The sequence below is a fragment of the Gymnogyps californianus genome, chromosome 4, assembly GCF_018139145.2.
Source record: "Gymnogyps californianus isolate 813 chromosome 4, ASM1813914v2, whole genome shotgun sequence".
Lineage (NCBI taxonomy): Eukaryota > Metazoa > Chordata > Aves > Accipitriformes > Cathartidae > Gymnogyps > Gymnogyps californianus.
In genome coordinates, this window is record NC_059474.1 from 71,464,866 (window position 1) to 71,484,694 (window position 19,829).

Sequence of the window (19,829 nt, forward strand, 5' to 3'; positions counted from 1 at the left end):
TCACCATTTGGGTTAAATAACCTGCAGCTTCTTAGAGAGGTTTCATAACCTATCACGAGCTCTTCTATGATTGCCACCTACACATGCAAGACAAGACAAAAAAAAAAAACAAAGCTGTGGGCAAGATGGTATTTTATTTCAACTTGAACTACTTGGTGTTACCCAGACTAGTTATTTTTGGTAAGAAAATTCTGCAATATCCTGAATTACAATACATATGGGAATGCACTCAATCTCACCTCTCTTTTTAACAAATTAAGACCAAGCCTCCCTCGGTTAACACTTATGCAGCTTATAATTAGTAAATCACAGTTTTCTACATTTACCAACTGGCACAAGGCTATGTATGCTTGTACTTGATTTTTTCTAGGTATACTAGAAAATAATATACAACAGTGCTGATACAGTGAGCACCGAAGAAAAAATTTTCCTTATCTCTTTAACGCATCACAGCTACGAGATAGAACATGTAAAAAGAGGGGGAAAAACCTACCTTCTCCTTGTCTTTATATAATGACCTCAAAGTATTGAAGACTGGCGGGCAACCTTTGCTGAAATTCATCCTTAGAAACTTGTCCAGACATTCCTTAAACTTTTCACCTTGAGAGGAAAAAGACCTGTTGATTTTGTTTTACCACACATTACTCATCAATTGCAGACTGTTTATGCTGTTAAAACATTAGTATCTAAGAAACACAAGTGTTGATCACTACCTGCTCAGCAAAAATGCACTTACCCGACAAAAAGTTTAACGGTAATCTTCTTGGAACTAGTCCCCTTGGGTATTTAGTCCAGGCCTCTTCATAGATCTTTAGCCTCTCCATCATATTAGCTGGAAGAGAATTTTACAGTTACTTTTTCCTTCCTTTTTGGCAAGAAGGGAAAGGGGTAGGGAGGGGAAGTGATTTATATCTGGTTAAAAAAAAAGAATCAGAATATATAGCAACTAATGGCTATACACTTCCTAAAGAACATTAATTCCCATTTTATTCTTTTTAAAACTGCCATGCTAAATGATTTCAGGTATTCAGTATCTGTAAATTCCTCTTCCAGCAGTGGAAGACTAACTGGTTATCTCTCATCTTAAAAAGAGTTCCTGCCTTATCGCTGTGCTAAAATCTTCAACAAAGAAAACCATTCAGGAGAATCATGCCTGTTTTTCCAAAACCTGTATTACCTACAACATAAGATTAAGATAACAGAGACAGTAAAAGAAAAAAATCTAAATTAAAACTGTCTTCTAAGAAATAATACTCTTCGTTCAAACACGCACAAAGATTACTGCATTTTTTTGTTGTTTTGGTTTTAAATAAGACAGGGTAACAACAATATAAGAAATACTTCCAGCCTTTCTTGAAAAAAACATTACGACAATATGTACACACTATGACTAAAAAGCAAAACTTAAATAGGGATTTTTTTAAATAATAGTTTTATTATTTAAAGCAATACAAGTTTTTGATACATACATAAATTCCAAATGTGCAAAACCAGCTTATTTACTACAACATATCAAATCATTACCTGGTTTAAGTGCCTTTTCTAGGCCTTTGTAGTAGGCCCAGTTTTCAGGATTTCTTTCTTGCAGTCCTTTGTAGACTTCAACTGCTTCTTCAAGCCTGCCAAGCTGAAGCAGGAGTTCTCCTGTGTGAAATCCAAGAAGTTTTAAATTAAGGTAACGAGATACTGAAGCAGTGTAATATTAATCACTCTACAGTAAAAGATTAGATAATCCTTGACTCCATGTAGATTCTGATTTCTTAGAAAAAATGATCACAGTGGCATCACAAACTAGCTGACAGATGTGTTTTTACTTTGACAATAGCTGCAATTACAATAAGATTCTACAACTTGGCCAGTAACTCTTGAAACTTACCTGAAAATTTAATGTTAAAAGCAAGATGCACATGTTTTTTTCTCACTTACTGAAGTGACTGGTTACTTTAAGGCAATTAAAAGCAGTACACAGTATTTTATGATATTGCATCTTTTTATGATATTGCATCTTGAAAACCAAATTGAAATTGCAAAGCTGCAAATAAAAGAATGGTTCTTCAGTCTGGTATTTCATAAAACTAACTTCAATGTTTTAAATCAAGCCATGGGTCTGATTAATGAATTCTCAAGATTCTGCAAGCAAGTTTCCTTTTAGTGACACTTCATTACAAAATACAACTGTTAAAAATAAAGTCTAGATCTAACAACTGTACAGAGCATCTTTGCTGATCCTCGAGTTGCAACACAAGTCAACTTCCCATTTCACAATGAGAAAAAAATTACAAAGCTTTGCTATTGGCAAATGTTAGGCACTAACAGATTACACACCAGAGGTGATACAGTGTCATTCTAGATTAAGGTAAGATTTCCTCATCCAGTTTCAAGAGGAAAACGCAAGTCAGTGTTACCTCTCTTCCTCCCTATGTCACACACTGATACATAATTTTTTCAAGAGATGCTGCTTCCCACAGATAGGATAACTTGAGGACTACATGCAATATCTAATGCCAGGGAAAACATCAATAGTTCACTCACTGAGAATGACAGAATCTGGAAAATAAACCTAAACTCTTTCTCTGAGGTGAAAGTTGTAACTTTTATCTAATGGTGGCAAATGCCAATACTATTTTCAGTGTTTCTCAGTTGTACTCCATCCACAATGGGTTTTGCACATGCACTTAAAATTTGTAGACAACACTCATTTATTAGCAGGCTTTTCTGTATTATGCACAGCAGCTAAGCTAGACCTAACAACAGGAGCTGTGCCCCAAAAAATTAATTAGTTGCACCCTGTTGAAAGCGCATAGACTGCAATAACTATTTCCATCGTTTTTTCTGGTAACTTGCTAGAAGGTTTTGTGTTTTGTTTTGGGTTTTGGTTGGGTTTTTTTTGTGAAGTGCTATTTGAAAATCCTATTTCAGTACCAGCCTCAGACCTTCATCAAAAACTTAAGAACATATAGTATGTCAAAAGATCTTTCAGATAAAAGATAAGCCATAAAAACACCCCCACCTCCAAAACTCCTGCTATTACACGTCTGAAAAATGGGCTGTGATAGTGTAATCTCTACATCCGTTTCCATTTATATGCAAACTAAATAACGTGTTCAGCAAACATGGAGAGTCGCCTGCAATTAATTTTCCTTGAGGAAGTACCACACACCTTCCATAATACTGTCACTACTCAATTCCTAGGTTCTTTTTGCAAGACAGTGAGATTACTGTTAGCAGAAATAGGGAGCTAGCTACAACATTTACATGAATAAAATTATAGAGTAAAAAGATTTCTTCTCTTTGCTTCAAGCAATCATCCAAATAGATTCCAGTGTGGGCCATGAACAAACAGTACCTTCAATAGATTGGAAGTTTCACAGAAGGACTGTACAAGCATCAAGCAGAAGAGGAACAAAGCATGCTTTGAAAAAGTGCACCTGTTAATAGAGCTGTAAGAATGAACTTCTATCACTCTGCAATTCCAGCTATGGAATGTAAGATACAGTATTATATTGCTCTGTTATAATATTATACACTAGGATTATAATAATACAATAACAGAAGCCTGTGTTGGGTTGCCCAGCTAAAGAGCTATTTCCATACACTGCAAGAGTGACTTGAGTATAATTAAAAGCCTTCTACTTTGCCAAAGATGATTCTGCCCTTTCAGCAAGTGGTCTCCCTGTCAGGACCACTATCAAAGCTATTATAGCATGGGTCTGGGTACCCTACCCACACAGAATTCCAGGACGTGAATTGAGGATCATCTGTCTGAAACGCTCATCAGCTTAAAAGTTTCAGAACACTACGTCTGTACTCTATTGATGTCTTATCAACCTGGGAGAAGAGTGTGATAGGGACCAAACAGCTGCAAGACAAGCAGTCCTTTACCACAGCAGAATTAAATAAATTAATCTAAAACCAAATCAAAGATCAAGTTCCAAAAGATGGGAAAAGCTGACAGTACAGGCATTCCATTGTATACTATGCGCTTAAATATATCTTCAAAAAGTAGTTACCTTTAGTTTCTTCGACAGCCAGTTTATCACAGATCTGCTTTTCATAGGTACAAAGATGCTCCAAGGCTTCTTTATATAGTCCTGCCTCCCGGAGGACTTGATTTTGATACAGCAGCAATTCACTGTACTCATAGTCCACTTTATCAGGTGATGTCTGCATAGGAAAGCAAGACACGTGAGAAAGTTCAGCCTTCTAGAATGCATTTGGGATTTAATTCATTTGACTACAGAAACTGCATAAAGTTTTCACATCATGAAAGGAAGCAGTGTTTTATTTTTGGCTTAAGCAGTAATCCATACAGGAATTTCATGTTTTCCTCTTACCTGCTGCGTCTTCCTAAATTCCTCTAAAATTTTTGCTGCCATTTCATAGTCTTCCAGCAGATGGTAAGCAATAGCATAACCAATCCATGATGCTCGCTGTGCAGGTCGGAGCTGAAGCAACTGGTATCTTGTTTCCTGCAAAAAAGTAGCTACTAATTTTCCTGACTTTATTCTGACGCTCTGTAGAATCCATTAGGCAATACTCTGTCTTCAGTATTCTCATATTTAAGGAATGTCACTAAAAATTAGTTTTCTATATGCAAATGTGGGTTTTTTTGAACCAAAAGAAAGAATAAACTTTAAAACACTATGATGGTCTTGACTGAATAAAAAACCAAACAAACAAACCCCACACAAAATAACACATCACGTCCAATTGAATACTGATGAGTCAGACTAACTTTGTTTATGACACACGTGCTCTTCCTGTCTTACCACTTATGAACAGAATGCAATTAAGGATATTTTGGTTTGAGTTGCAGGAACATTTACTATATACTGGTGTTTCAAATCCACCTTGGAAGTACATATGTATTAAATCATTACAAGTGTTGTTAGGCAAAATAGGTCATGCAAGTGCATCCCTATTCTTTGGCAAGAAGATAATTACAGCTGGAAGATGTAACAGATTTGCTTGGTATCATGCTGTTTTAATCTGAGGGAAAAGTTATTACTTGTTTTGTTACAGACTCCTGAAAGGCATCTTCAAGTAATTTAAAATAAAGGAAAAAAGTTACTCCCTACTAAAAAAAGCCCGAACAGTCAGAAGTAGAGGTTAACAAAGAACTAAAACTAGTTACAGCAGTTTGACTAGAATGAAGATCACTCAAAATATTATAAAGTAGGTGTCCTGGTTTCGGCTGGGATAGAGTTAATTTTCTTCCTAGTAGCTGGTACAGTGCTGTGTTTTGGATTTAGTGTGAGAGTAATGTTGATAACACACTGATGTTTTAGTTGTTGCTAAGTAGTGCTTATCTTAAGTCAAGGATTTTTCAGCTTCCCGTGTTCAGCCAGCAAGCAGGGGCACAAGAAGCTGGGAGGGAGCACAGCCAGGGCAGCTGACCCAAACTAGCCAAAGGGATATTCCATACCATGGAACATCATGCCCAGTACATAAATGGGGGGGAGTTGGCCAGGAGGGGCAGATCGCTGCTCAGGCATCGATCAGTGAGTGGTGAGCAATTGCATTGTGCATCACTTGTCTTTTCTGGGGTTTTATTTCTCTCTCTTTTTTGTTGTCTTCCTTTTCATTACAATTATTATTATATTTTATTTTATTTCAGTTATTAAATTGTTCTTATTACAATCCATGAGTTTTACTTTTTTTTCCCCGATTCTCCTCCCCATCCCACCAGGGGCGGGGGGGGGGGGGGGGGAAGGGAGCAAGCAGATGTGTGGTGCTTAGTTACCAGCTGAGGTTAAATCACAACAGTAGGAGAGGGTGGAAGTTAAAGCAAAGGGAAAAAAAAAACCCAACAACCCAAAACAAACCACCACAACCTTATTGCCGATTTTGAGACTAAATTCACATTCTTCAGAAACTAGCATATGATGAGTCATGAATTATTGGCTTCTAAGCATGTTAACATTTAATCCTTAATGCATTCTATAACCACGTGTTCCTTGTATGTTTAGCGATTATGCATTTGTATTCACGTTTATCCAGAGGCCAAGAGAACAGACATTTGCAAATGAATTTTGGCACCTATCTTAACTAAGTTTTGGCTATCTTGTCTCTGCACCAGAGAAGTCAAATTTTTAAATGACTAATATGAAAAAAACCAGTGATTAAGAACTGTCCTAACTCAGGAATAAGTTCACTGAGGACCTATGGTAGCTGATGGTTCCACATGGCTCTGAGAACAAAACTTGTTCTTGGCATACTAACATTACCATAATTTGAAAAGGAAATAATCTATGAAGAGACCAACTAATGTGTTTTAACAACAACTTTAAAGGTGCAAGGAAAACCTGAAGAGATGAAAACCTGACATAAAATATTATCCAAGGTCTCTCAGGTAAAAATCTCAAAGTTGTTTTGTTGTTTTTTTTCTTCAGAGAAAAGGAATACCTTATTACACCAGTCTCCATCAGCTGAAAAAAAGACAAATTTCCAGGCACAAAAAAATTTAATTTAGGAGGAGCTAAGGGTTTTTTGTTTTTTTTTTTTCAATTAATTTATGTTTGAATTATAAATACTTAGGGTGACCATCACCATCTTTCCCTGGATGGCACAGTAAGAAACAAACAAATCTTCTATAGTCATTGTTCTGTCTAATCCTAAGTGAGCCATACCTTGATCATGCGCAGCAAGCATGACTTAGCCTGAACAACATAAACATCTCTGCAATATGCATACTAAACAGAAGCTGCTACTTTTTAAGAAATAAAGGTATTGGCAAGCTAGACATCAGCTCGCAATTCAAGAAGACAGAAAAAAACCCCTAACTACATTAGGAGTAGCATTTGTAGAGAAGACAATAGAAAGTTTGTATTCTTCTTTACTGAAGTATCACAGCTGTGACACTACCACCTCGTAATGGTTGGTTAGCATGAAACAACATCTCACATGGCAAATACAGACAACTGACACGAGGCAGCAAATAAGTGGGTGCTGCAGTAACAGGCAGAAAGAGGATTCCAATCTAAGTTACCAAACTGTGTTCAGCTTTTCTACAAAATAAACAGAAGAAAACAAAATAGTAATCAAAACATTTTGAGTATTAAATCAAGAAAGAAGAGGAATATTCAAGAGTTCTGATCCACAGTCTTACAGCTCACAGGAAACGTAAGGAAATACTTGGACCCAAAGGAGCTGTCACTAATGCCCAGGTTGGCTGGAAAGCAAAATATGACGTTTCATGCAGCATACTGCTTGCTTTGTATTGTTACCCACTGCCAAGAGAAAACTCGTGGCCACTGATTTAAAGGAGAAGGGATATATTGTAAAAAGTTATTAAAAAATAGAAACTCCTTTGCCTGAATAACAGTCATCTTCTGAACACATTGCCTTTTACCTCCAGGAATCCTTCCAAGAAAATAATAAAAAGACCAGGGATTGTCTACAGCTGGATTACACAGCATTAAAAAAAAGGCAAACAATTCTGCACTGAGCTGAAAAAGAACCATTTAACACGCCATTAAATCTGTATACTTTATAGAAATTGCTCAGTAGTACGTCTGCTTTTACTTTCATAAAGTATTGAGTAGCAAATAGTTTTAACACTCTGGATCTGGTTGTTTTTTTTTTTTTGAAGTGTCATTAAACAATTTACCACCTTTGCTGCAGTTCCCTAGAAGCTGATAATAAATGCAGTATGTATACTTACCCTGTAACCTTCAAGATCCCTCATTTGAATCTGTAGCAGAGAAAGATCTCTCAAGATTTGAAGATTGTCTTTGTCCCATTTCAGTGCATTTCTATAGCATTTGATAGCTTCGTCATACTTCTTGTCTGACCTCTGAAGAAGGCCATAGACATGCCAACCTGGAAAACTCTGTTAAGGATTCTATTGAGTTTGAGCAGGGAGAAAATAGATCCAACATGGCAGTGACAGAACAGTTGGTAAAAAGCTCTTAAGCTGTTTTATAAACAGACAGTAACATTATTACAATCATTACAATTCTTTCCTTAGCTGTACAAAGAAACTGCTTGCAAACTGAACTGTTTGCCAGTTACATGTATGGTGCATATAATATGCTGTAAAGTGTGCTTTTCGCGTACTGGGGGAGGAAATAAAGTAATAGGATCTCTGAAAAGACTATCAGGCTTACTCAAACACATTTTTGAGTAAGGGCTTATCTTAGACAACTGAAGTGCTTGCACTTCCTGCGTTCTAAGTATATGACAAGTCCTTATCAATGTAATGGCAACTACTAATGTTTTTGAAGCAAATCACACGCTTAAATGCCTAGTTCAGCCCACCACAAGTTTAGAGTTGCAGCTTAATGATAAAAAAAAAAATATATACAATGCAAGCCAGAATAATATTTGAGCTAACTGACTGCAAGGACAGCTGCAAAGCATCTGCCCTTTGGATAGCTTAGACAAAATATTCTTATGTATTGTAAACAAAATTTAAAATTCTGAACTTTCAGTTTGAAGCCTAATGGTACCTGCTTTTGTTGCTATTCTGTAAATCAAGTAGTTGTAGAAATAAACCTTTTCCATTCATAAGTGAAAGCCCTATTTCAAAAAGGATACAGACATGACTCTTCAAGTCATTCCTTAGGCCTCTACGCACAAGTTCATAAGCTTCCTCTTTCTTTCCTAGACAGTTTAATGTTAGTCCTTTCATTGCCAAGGTTTCTAAAAAAAAATAAAAAAAATTTAAGTATCAGTTATTCATTTTCATAGGCTTTTAAGCTTAATATAGCAACTCTAAATATAGTTTAAATGCAAATTTAGACGCAGTTATCAGCATCAAGATTTCGCATTCTTTTTTCACATGGAAAACTATACTAGCAGATTATGCACTTAACTATATCATACACAATAATAAACTTTATGCAGTACTTCCACCAAAAAGTGAAGCAGAGTTTTATTTTAAAGGCACTAAAAACTGTCTGCTCTACAAACATTTTGGAGAGAGTTGTTGTTTTTTTTTTACTATAAAGGAGCACCATAACTACTCAAGTATTTATTCACAACATTGAGACTTCCACATATCCACCCATGCCAAACTAGTTGGCAAAGAAAAAAAACATTTCTGGACAGTGGAAAGAAACTCTTAACTCAGTATTAAGAACCGACTGAAAATACAGCAAGGGACAAACACCTTTTTCTTCTTTTACAATAAGACTATTCCTTCAGAAAAAGTAGCAAACCACAGAGCTGACAGACATACGGTGCTGAACAATATTCAATCTCTTCCTTTTGTCTTTCACTGCTACATGAGTGAGTAACAATTTTCCCTGAAAAGTGATTTAAGCAATACATACTTGTATTAAGAAACCTGCACCATGCTATAATGACTATTAGACTTGCAGCATAAAGATAAAGAATGGCAAGCTATGACTAATGGTAAGACCAGTCTTTAAAATTACAAATCTTACCAACAATAAGTGCTTAACATTGTGCAGGTTTCTGGATGCTCTCACTGCTTTATGGGCAAAAGGTTAACAATAAAGTGCTATAAATATAAAACTTACAATTATTACTCTATCTGAAAGTATAGGGAAAAAAGAAAGTGCGTGCCATTTGAAAACTTACCTCCATGTTCTGCAAACTTTGGATTAGAAAGGATCTGTTTACAGAACTTCAGCCCATTTCTATACTGCTTATGTTCGTAACACCTCTGTTGAAGAAGAACAGAGTACATTTATTAAAAAAATTTAGAGTGAAAGTATTTCTGCACTCCTGAAATTCAGCATCAGTGCAGCTAGGGCTTTTAGAAAATGAACTAGTATTTTAATGAACCCTGTTTAATGAGCTTCCTGTGATGAAAAATTCTTTCCATCACAAGAAAAAATAGCATATATTAGTAAGAACACAAATTTAAATGTATAACTGAAGACACATTATCATGCAGCAATTTCTCAGATAAGATACCACAGGCAGCATAAGTGCCTACAGAGATTCAACTTTCCTTTAACATAAAAGCAAACCTTATGTCATAACGTATCTTGGTAAGCATTCAACTCACTTTGGCTCAATTATCTTTCACTGAAACACCATGAGACAACCTCCAACAACTATACAGACAGGAAAGAAAATGAAATCATTGGAACTTGGCTTAAACTATCTCTGAAAGCAGCCTCTTATAATCAATTTGAATACCACATATATACATCCAAACTTTCAAAACTGGTATATACTAACATTATCTTGCCATACTGGAAATTAAAACATTCCTCTACAGTTTTATTAAATCCAACTCTAACGATTTGCTTGTGTTTGAGTCTCATTTCATTATGCAAGGTGACTGCAATGCAAAATGGCACACAGCATGAACTTTTAAAACCAGTTTTAGTATTTTACTTTTGTCAATCCACTCCCTGTGCTAATCTTTAAATAGAAGCCAAAGGAGGAAGAAGTAATGTTGTAAACACCAATTCATACATTTTAAGTCACTTAAGCAAATGCTAGGAATTTCTTAGGTTTCATCTCACTGTAATACCAATGCCCCGACTTGAGTATAAGAGTAAAGAAACACACGTTGCTTGAGCACAGACCCAAATCCTATGGAAACTAGGAAGTCATTCATAACAGGATCTCACTGACTCTAGGTGACCAGTTCTGGTGGAAGGATGGCTGACAGGAGTGTAAAATTGGGTACAGCCAACAGTTTTCAAGTCCTCCTAAATAAGTTGTTGTTCAGGATTCCACTTTTCCTCATGCTGCTCCAAATTAACTATGCAAGAGCATTCATACGCATGTATGGACACCATTTGTCCTCTAAGCACTCCCATCAAAAAAAGTTAGGAGAGGTAGACCCAACAGGTCTTCCCATCAAGCAGAAAGTTCTAAAACCAAAACTTTAAAAAGTTACATGAATGTTATGGAAATGCTTAAAAAAGAAAATGGCTTATCTACCTCAACCTCTCTGCTTTATGTTGCTTTTGCATCATGAACGGTGCTGTTTAGTGTCCAGTTTTCTCTTCCAAAGCACAGATGGAAACACCAACAATAAACTTCAAAGGTGTAAAAAACTGGTATACCACTAAGTGGATCTATTATTTTCCAGGTACTAAAGTTATACAGCTGAAATATCAAGGCTGAAGACCAAGAGGCATCACAAACCAAGGACCTTGCTCCCCCTATCCTGTCGCCACCCTTTGGAGAAAGGGAATCATGGGAAAGGAAAGAGGAGGAGGAGGAGGAAAAGGAGAAGGAAGATGCTCAGAGAGAGCATCCAAAGCAAGATGGACTCAAAGAGGAACGTATCAACAAAAGAACGACAGAATGGTTTGGATTGGAAGGGATCTTCAAAGATCATCTAGTCCCTGCCCATGGCAGGGACATCTTTCACTATATCAGGTTGCTCAAAGCCCTGTCCAACCTTGACTTTGAACACTTCCAAAAGAAAACTCCCTCTGTCACCAAGGACAGGAAAAGTTAGCAGGGCAACCACCTAGCAAAGGAAGATTAAGGGGTTAGGTAAGATGAAATCTGTATAGGCATCTTTTTTTTTTTTTTATTAAACTTGACTGGTTATTATTCACACCTTTTAGTCATTACCTGCTTTCAAGTAGCTGGCTGAGTCACTTTAATCAGCCACTGGCCAGAGCTGACAGAGAGCGCTTACAGGTGACAACACAACAGGATCAAGCCTTTTTTTTTTTTTTTTTTTTTTTTTAAATTGAAATCATCAGTCATAAAAGTTACCGCCCAGGCCTCCTCCCTGAAAGCAGAACTGCCATTTGCTCCCACTGAGGTAGGTGTGAAAGTAGCAAAACCTGTCACAAAAGCGGTGCCGCCACAGGAACTTGAGAATGCACCTCCAGTGTAACGAAGGCACGGTCACAAGCAGAAGGGTTACTTTGGGGTTTTGCAATTTGCCTTTAAGTACAGCTGCTCAGATGCTGGCTATGAACATGAAATTTTATCTCTAAACAGTTCCATTTTACATAGTCTAACAACCAGTCTTTCACCTTGAAGTTTAAGGAAAGTCAGCCAAGATGGTATATATGCTAGAGACAGGACACATTTGCACATAGATTTTTCTCAGAGTAATACAGAACTGAGGATGCAAGGTACTTTATAACAGAGTAAACTCACTGAGAATTGTAACAAATTCTGCCTTTAGGCTGCAGGGAGGAAAAATTTATGAGTTTGTATCCACTTACGTCAATGGAAAGGTTCTCATCAACCCAGAGAACACTGAATAGGACCAATAAATTATCAGGAACTGATCATGTACTTGTATCACCTGAAGTACCAAATTAAGAACTAGCCATAGCTGTGTATATCCCCCAGTGAAGTATCATAGGTCTCCATTTTCAGGCATTTCTAGATCAAGGCAAGTTGGAGTGATTTCCTATATACAATTTCTCCAACCTTTCAGGTTAATACTTCGAGCCTATTTCATTCTGTTAATGGAAACATTTCAAACTGTGTCATTTTGTGAGCTTTCTTACTCTATGTATGTATTCTATATACACGTATGTTTTGACAGTGGAAGGAAGAGAACAAATGAAATCGAGGTCATGTTTCATCCTTCTTCAGAAAAGGAGATTTTTTGATCAAAATGGGTCCAACAGCATCACTGAGATTCCACTACTTGAATCCATGCATATACTTATCTCCTTCTCCAAAGAGGTTACAGACTAACAAGCTTAAATAAAGGTGTGAAAGAGAGAGAAGGAAGTCAGGAATGCCGTATATGCCACCATGGCTGGTACAAACCTTAGTGAATCTGTGGCTTCAGGGAACAGAAACATGGAAGAAAAATCTTTTAAGAAAAAGGAGACAGTAAATATTGAAAAGGGGAAAGGAAGAACAAAAACAATAACACAAGGAAAGATGAACGTGAGTAATACACAGCCTGGGAGAGAAAATCCTTAAGGAAGTCAGTAGTTTCTGAGTAAGAGGAGAAAAAAGAACCACTAATAAAAACAATTAAAAAAAAGTAATCACAGAAGCAGGAATGGTGACAGCTCAAGTGTTCTTGGGACATAAAGATACAGGCTTGCTGGAAGCAGAAATGGTCTTCATCTGGGTAGTTTGCTTCCTCCCAGATGAACAGCTTATAGTAGTCATTCCCAGGCCTCCAACCCTTACTTTGGGACAGCTGTTCTGCAGAAGCAACACATTTCTCTGTTCCAGAGACAGCTAAAAGAGCACAGTTGCCTCCTCTAAGCTAAACTCCTGCACATATACACTTCCAAAGCCAGCAGTCAGAGCCTGCTCGTGATGCTTGACAGACAAGTGCTCCATCTATGGCTTGTGACATCATGCAATGAGAAAACATAAAAGCTAAACTTCTAAAAAGTAAGGTTAAGGCTAATGCTTTAAAAGAAAAGAATCTGACTCTCCATCAGCACTGAATCTATTACACATTTGCTGCCCTTAACGCTTTTCCTTTAATAAGTTACCAGATCTTTTAAGATTTCTAATAAGCTTTTCTACACATGCTGTGGCCAGAATTACAGCCTACTCCAAACACACCAAGATTCTTTTTATACCCTTTAACTCATTTTCTGTATTTACAGCAAGGAAATAGCTCCTGCTTTAACACAATTCTACAAAGAATTAATAAGGTCAGGGAGACGGAGTACGACTCCTTCAAAATCATGCAAGACCATAGCAGGTAGGAGAGAATTTGCATTTGCACCGCTCCCCCACCACCAAGTATTTATTCAATGGATTTGAACACATGGTGATTACTAGACAGAGACTGACACTGAAATTATAAGGAACAGAGAAGCCCATATTCTCTAGAATCCCAAGTCTGAGGTGGAAGGAGGGCTCCCGTTCTGGTGTTCAGATCCCTAAACTGTATTAGGGCATCTGTGCAGAATCAGTCTTTGGCCAGCAGATGTCTTAAACATATACACGGCTCAGCATGCCAAGTGTGAATGAATTCCTCTGCATTGCTTTCTTGATGGCTGCCATAAAGAAAGGTGAAAAGACTTCCCTATTTACAGCTTACCTACATCTAGACAGCTAACTGCTAGATGGAGTTTGTTCCCCCCGGCCCCAGTTTTCCAGTTTCGAATCCTCCCTCTCTAGTGCATCTACTTTCTAAACCTTGTTATCAAACCTACAGCTAGTGAATAAGGCTGACTTGGATTCTTAAGCAACTACTCCAGTTACCCACAAGGTTATATACAAGGGCCATGCTACTGATTATAGTTGCACTCCTAAGGGATGCTGACAATAGCACAGAGATTACTTTTATCCAAAATTAATTCAGCATTGTTTTCTTTATATGTTGTATAAACAAATACATTTTCACAAATGCATTTTAGAAATTTTACAGTTGTAAGTTTGAAATGTACAGAAGTAGGCTCTCTAATTGTTTGCTACCTGTAAGCAGACAGCACATTTTACCTCTGACATATTCCTTCCCTCTCAAAATACATTTTAATGGTCAAGTATGTATGTTTCCAATTAAAAAGCAAGGATAATAGTCAAGTGCAGCATTTTGACATGCAGGTATGTATCTCAGCATCAAATACACAGCACATGGCAGACCAGATTCTGCCATTACACATGAAATATTTTGCATATATTCACTTCCAGAAGTGCAAATCCTCTTTATCACAAAGCACTCTTCACGTCCTGCAAGCATTTAATAACTAAAGTAAATAATTTAATAGCCATCCCAACTTAAATTTGCTATTTGTAAGACATTTTATAATCACTACACTGCAGATTAAAGTGTCCTTTATGTTCAGTAACATCAGTAGTTAACAACAGCTCTAACTCAGTGTAACGCCAGGAGTTCCCATTGGTCTTATTAGAAGCTTCATAGCACAGTGAATCTACACTGCCACCAGGTACGAGTCAACCTAAGCAGAGAATCACCTAGATCACAACACAGAAAGCAGAAAACCGCCTTTCTAGCAAGGGCACTTGAGAAGATGCGTATGTCCAATCTAGCTGATTCAAGAGCGTTTTAAAACCACTTTGCAGTAGTAAAAGAAGTCTTATTAAGAGTCCATCCAAGCTGGATTTTGCAGCTGATTAAAGAGGTGAGAGGCAGACCCAAAAGTGTCTCATGAGTAAGCTGAAGATAGTCATAGGAGAACAACATAAAGGAGAAGCTGCCTTTTGTCTTCTTACCTGGAAGCATGCAAAACTAGAGGTTTCCCCTCAAGAATAAGTACCAAAGCAAAGACAGTATCATTTGCTTCCCAAGCTCACAGATGGGAGCACCGGTGTGTTATTGACTGCTTTCTTCTTACTCTTACTTGGACCAGCACAGCTGGTTATCAGAAAGAGTGGGCTAAGAGTAAAAACGACATAGCAGTCCCAGGTGTGTGGGATGGGATCACACTCCCAATTGTTACGCCCTTTGAACTACAACAGTAACAAAACAATAGCATGCAACTTCTATTAAAAAGACAGAATTTTGCAAAAAACAGTATGAAGAACTTTTAACTGCTTTCTCTTCTAAGATTACATATTTTCCCAGGTCACACTTTTAACTCCAGCTTAATGCCAATTCTTTAAACTCCCATATCTGCAAATTAATTGAATTAAAACGAATGCAAACTCGAGTACTTAAAAAAGACAAAAAATCAAAACCAAAAAGCCCACAGGAAATCACTTACTGATGGTAACTCTGTTAAAGCAAGCATCCTAATTTACTCAATGCTATGATGGACTAGCCAAAGAATATTATTTTCTTCACTGAATGAGTACCAAAATTGGATTCAGCCCCCAGAGACAGTGGAGATGCAAACTTAACTTCTCATCACTAGTCCACTGTACCCAGCCTTTCTTCCTCAGCAAGTGACATTGCCTGTGTCATCATAAGAGGCAATATATTGCAGACTATTCCCCATCATATACAAGAGTTACCAGATAGGACAACTGATCTACCCATGGGCACAGGTAAATTTTTTACTTGCATCTGAAAGTCCCCAAGAAAAAGTACGACGGAGAATGGGCTGCTCTGCCAGAACAATTCAGGGATTCAACACTCTGCTATCCTCTTCCCTCAGGGTTTGTGAGGCTTGAGCAGAACCAAGGTGGACTAATCCTTTCAACTACAGCAATGCGCTCCTTAGGGGACTCCGCAGTTTCTCCCAGTAGCAGCCAAGAACACATACACTTGTGGCATTACATAGCAATGTTGGCAACTACAATGCCGTAAGACCTTTGGCAGCAGAAAGTGTTAGCATATTTGGCCTTAACATTAGCTAAGGTGTGCACTTACAATGCATGATATGCATGTCTGCCACTCAGACGCTATCTATTTCTTCCACTACAGTTCAGATGCAGCAACTTAAAAGATAGTAAGTCCAGGCACTGCACAGCTCAAGGCTGTTTTCCAGCACAGCTACTCTCTCTACAGCTGGACTAGATCAGGTCAAGTCACTAAGGTGCACTAATTCAAGCTAAATGTAGTAAAGAAGATTCTGAAAGCTGGAAGCATTAGGAGCAACTACTCACCATGAATTAGTGGGTCTTTTGAGCACTAACCATATCAAACAGCTCAACAGCTCTAGGCAAAACCTTCCACCACACTGATTCAGTTTCATGACAAATACAAGATGTATAAACCCAAGCACTGAAAAAAACCACACAAACCTTACAGATACATTAATGCTGAAAAACTCTGGGGCAAACTTGCATAATTTTTTGCTGTCAAATTGAAACCAATCATCCTCTTACATTGCTCTGCAGTGTTAATGAATGGAACTGTTCTGTATAAGAAACAGCTTCAGCAACTGCCTAACTGAAGGGACTATGAAATTCCCCTCCTGCACAGCTTGCCTTACTTTTTGGAAGTGACCAATACCTTCATAACTAGCCTTGCTTGGTAGGATACAACTGGAGGAACAGAACAAGTTCAAACTGAAATTAGTTGGGAAGAAGATAAGAAATATGTGTACCTTTTCATTTAACACTGAGGCAGGAAAAAAAAAAATCTATGCTGTGTCTATGCTTTTGAACTGGCCTCATTCCTGTATTTGACAGAATCCGGCTGGAAACAGCTGCTGACAAACAAACAGTTACAGCTCTTCTAGAAGTAAAACTAGAAATCCTCACTCACTGAAGCAAGACTCTTGCTGAAAAACCCATTTTCAACCTCAGTTCTGTTGGTCACTACTTGCTTACTTTAATCTCTCCTTCTTGGGGAGAATTACCATGAATTTAGCCGTGTCAACTAAGATCAGCTGACTTCTGTCCATTACCCTGGAACCCCTATGTTCAGGCTTTACCTCTGAATTTAGCATGAAACTGACTGTACCTCACAAAAGATCCAGTATGCATAGGATATATTTGGTTTTTAATGATCATCTGGTAAGTAAATCAATTCAAATTCCAAGATATGGCATGAAAAGGGCTAAAGGAGCCCACACAATAGGTTGTTCTGGGCTTACATGGACATTTCAACTCAGCTGTATCTCGCAACATAGACCAAGACACACGGTGAGGTTACTGACATTTTCTACCCATGTATTATGTCCCAAGTACTCTTGACCCTTAGCTCTGAGGTATGTGAGATATTGTCTTGTAGCACTGAGCCATTGCAAAATAGTTAAATGCGGCTAGTAAGATAAGAAAGGTTGTTCTTCAACATTACAAGGTTTGCTAACTTGACTGCGTGGTATCATAGAAGCAAACAGAAATCCTTGTAACAAGTCTCATTGACCTCAGTTTTATGAACAGCAATGAATAATTGTTCATTTTCTCTAAATCCCCTATCAGCAAAATCATAAAAGATGTAACTCCTTATCACCGCTCTTGTTGCATTGACACAGTGCTGCTGTGGACAATAGATTTAAACTTGAGATGCCCAGGAAGTGCAATCAGCAAAAACTCATTAAGAAAACCTTTGAAAAACAGAAATAAACACAACTTGATCAAATTCTAACCAAAATAAAGACTAGCACCATATAAGCTGGATTAAGTCCATTGCCCCAAATAAGATTAGTTTCAGATCATTACAAAACCCACTCTAGATTCAGCTAAGAGTATCTATAGCCGTAACAACATAAGACTGGCTATGATCTTATAGCCGTGAAGAAATTAGGATGCGTTTCTATTAATAAAGTCTTTTATTTTCGTAACTGAAACAGGTAAGGAATAAAATTACACTGCTCCTCAGAAATTTACAGCAGGGAATCCTGTTTCTACAATTTCTGACAGCCCCAACGACAACAAATGGTCTAATTTGGTGAACAGGCTTTAGTAACAGCAGTATTGCTCAAGTGATTCCTTAATGGTATCCTAGAGTCTCAAACAGCAATTAACTTCTTTAGCAAGTTTGAGAAATACTTCTGAAAAACAAGAACAGTGACCCTGCTTAAAGGAGCAGGTCTGTTCTTTACTTCCACTCCAATGTTTCAACCAAGACATAAGTTTTCCTACTACTTTTGGCAAAGCCAAGTGGGGTACTCCTTTTGGCAAAGAAAAAAGAAGTGATTGACATCTCAACAGCCAAGATACTGGAAAAGCCTTGTTAGCAATTCCATTTTTCAGATGAGATAGTATGTGGTGAAACTCCAGTGGTGAGCATGCTTGATTGCTGTACAGTCATGCAAATGTAACAATGATTGCATACAAAACGTGCTAATTTATTTGGTTACTGATAAAAGTGAAATTGTGGAAATCAGTCTTTAATCTTGAATCAAGATCACTTAAGAGATTTCCAAGTCTGCCACCTCAGCAACCTTAAAGTCAGCACCTGAACTTCTATGAGACAGAACATTATTTTTAAAGGACTAGTGCTGCTGAAAGTATTAGTGAAGGAGAAGCACAGGTCTGTCTAGTTCGAAAGTGGAGGGACAGGGAGCGGATTCTGGAATGAAGAAACAGGAAGATGGCCCAGCAGGAGGGACTTGGCATATTTACAGCAGAGACACTGAAGAGACACTGTTCAATAGGCTTTTTTATCATTAGGAAGTTCCTATATCTTTTAGTAGAACACTTGTCAAAGCCAGCATGGAAAGGAAGAAGACCAGCTCAAAGATAAATACCCTCAAGCACAGCAGCGTTACTGTAGAAATGATCAACTAAAGGTGAAATTCAAACTCCCCTCTCTCGCAGCAGACACCTTGGTTATTGTAATGCCCCACTGGAGGACACAGGTTCTGGCCATGCCTAATCAAGCCTGCCTAGCACATAAGGCAGTATGTATCCGTTAATACAAAGATGAAAGATGTATGGCTCTCCAGACGTCATGAAGACCACAGATAATCACCAGTCCTGAACAAACTGAGAAACTCTGATCTGCATACAATGCAATATACACAAGCCCAGACCAGCATGGCATCTTGCTTCTTCAGTATGCTACTTCTACAGTATGTACTAGAGTTATAAATCAGTAAAACTATTTAAACAAGGTCTGAACACACTTCGTTCCTCACTTGAATTGTTTGTTTGCATCATAAAATACAACGATGTTTCACTTCTTAAACACTTGGACTTTTTTCTCGCTGTTCAAACCGTATTCAACTAGAGGCTAAGCCCACTAGCTATGGTAAAAAGTATTTGCACCATCTTACTCTGCTAGAACATCACGACTCCAAGAACTCTATCCTCTGCTGCTTAAAGGAACTGAAAAACTCTTCCACATAACATATGGCACCTCTAATAGCTTTGTATTTAATATTTCTTCAACACATTCTCAAATATATTTAACTTCTACATCCAATCAAAAGATAATTGAATATTGTCTTTGGGATTTCTGAAATAAAACTGAAAATATTTGATGAATCGTACTGGACCAGACACAGTGGCTGAATAATTTGGCAAAATGTCAGGAACATTCATCAGTTATATCTAATAAAGAGGGGAAAAAAAAAAAATAAAAAAAAAAAAATCAGTCAATCCTACTTCTTACAACTACTAGTTTTATACTTGCTAGTAAGAGT

The 19,829-nt window shown here is 37.6% G+C and overlaps 1 protein-coding gene across 1 annotated transcript in view; it reads right to left on the bottom strand.

Moving 5' to 3' along the window:
* The window catches only part of NAA15 (N-alpha-acetyltransferase 15, NatA auxiliary subunit), a 41,417-nt gene that overhangs the window by 18,030 nt on the left and 3,558 nt on the right, over positions 1-19,829 (bottom strand). Inside the window, exons 2-10 of the mRNA XM_050895606.1 lie at positions 9,547-9,631; positions 8,539-8,643; positions 7,664-7,821; positions 4,335-4,469; positions 4,011-4,164; positions 1,525-1,644; positions 737-832; positions 494-600; positions 5-77 (exon numbers count right to left, since the gene is read on the bottom strand). Of these exons, the coding sequence (XP_050751563.1) occupies positions 5-77; positions 494-600; positions 737-832; positions 1,525-1,644; positions 4,011-4,164; positions 4,335-4,469; positions 7,664-7,821; positions 8,539-8,643; positions 9,547-9,631 (1,033 nt within the window). The remainder of the gene's footprint in view (positions 1-4; positions 78-493; positions 601-736; positions 833-1,524; positions 1,645-4,010; positions 4,165-4,334; positions 4,470-7,663; positions 7,822-8,538; positions 8,644-9,546; positions 9,632-19,829) is intronic.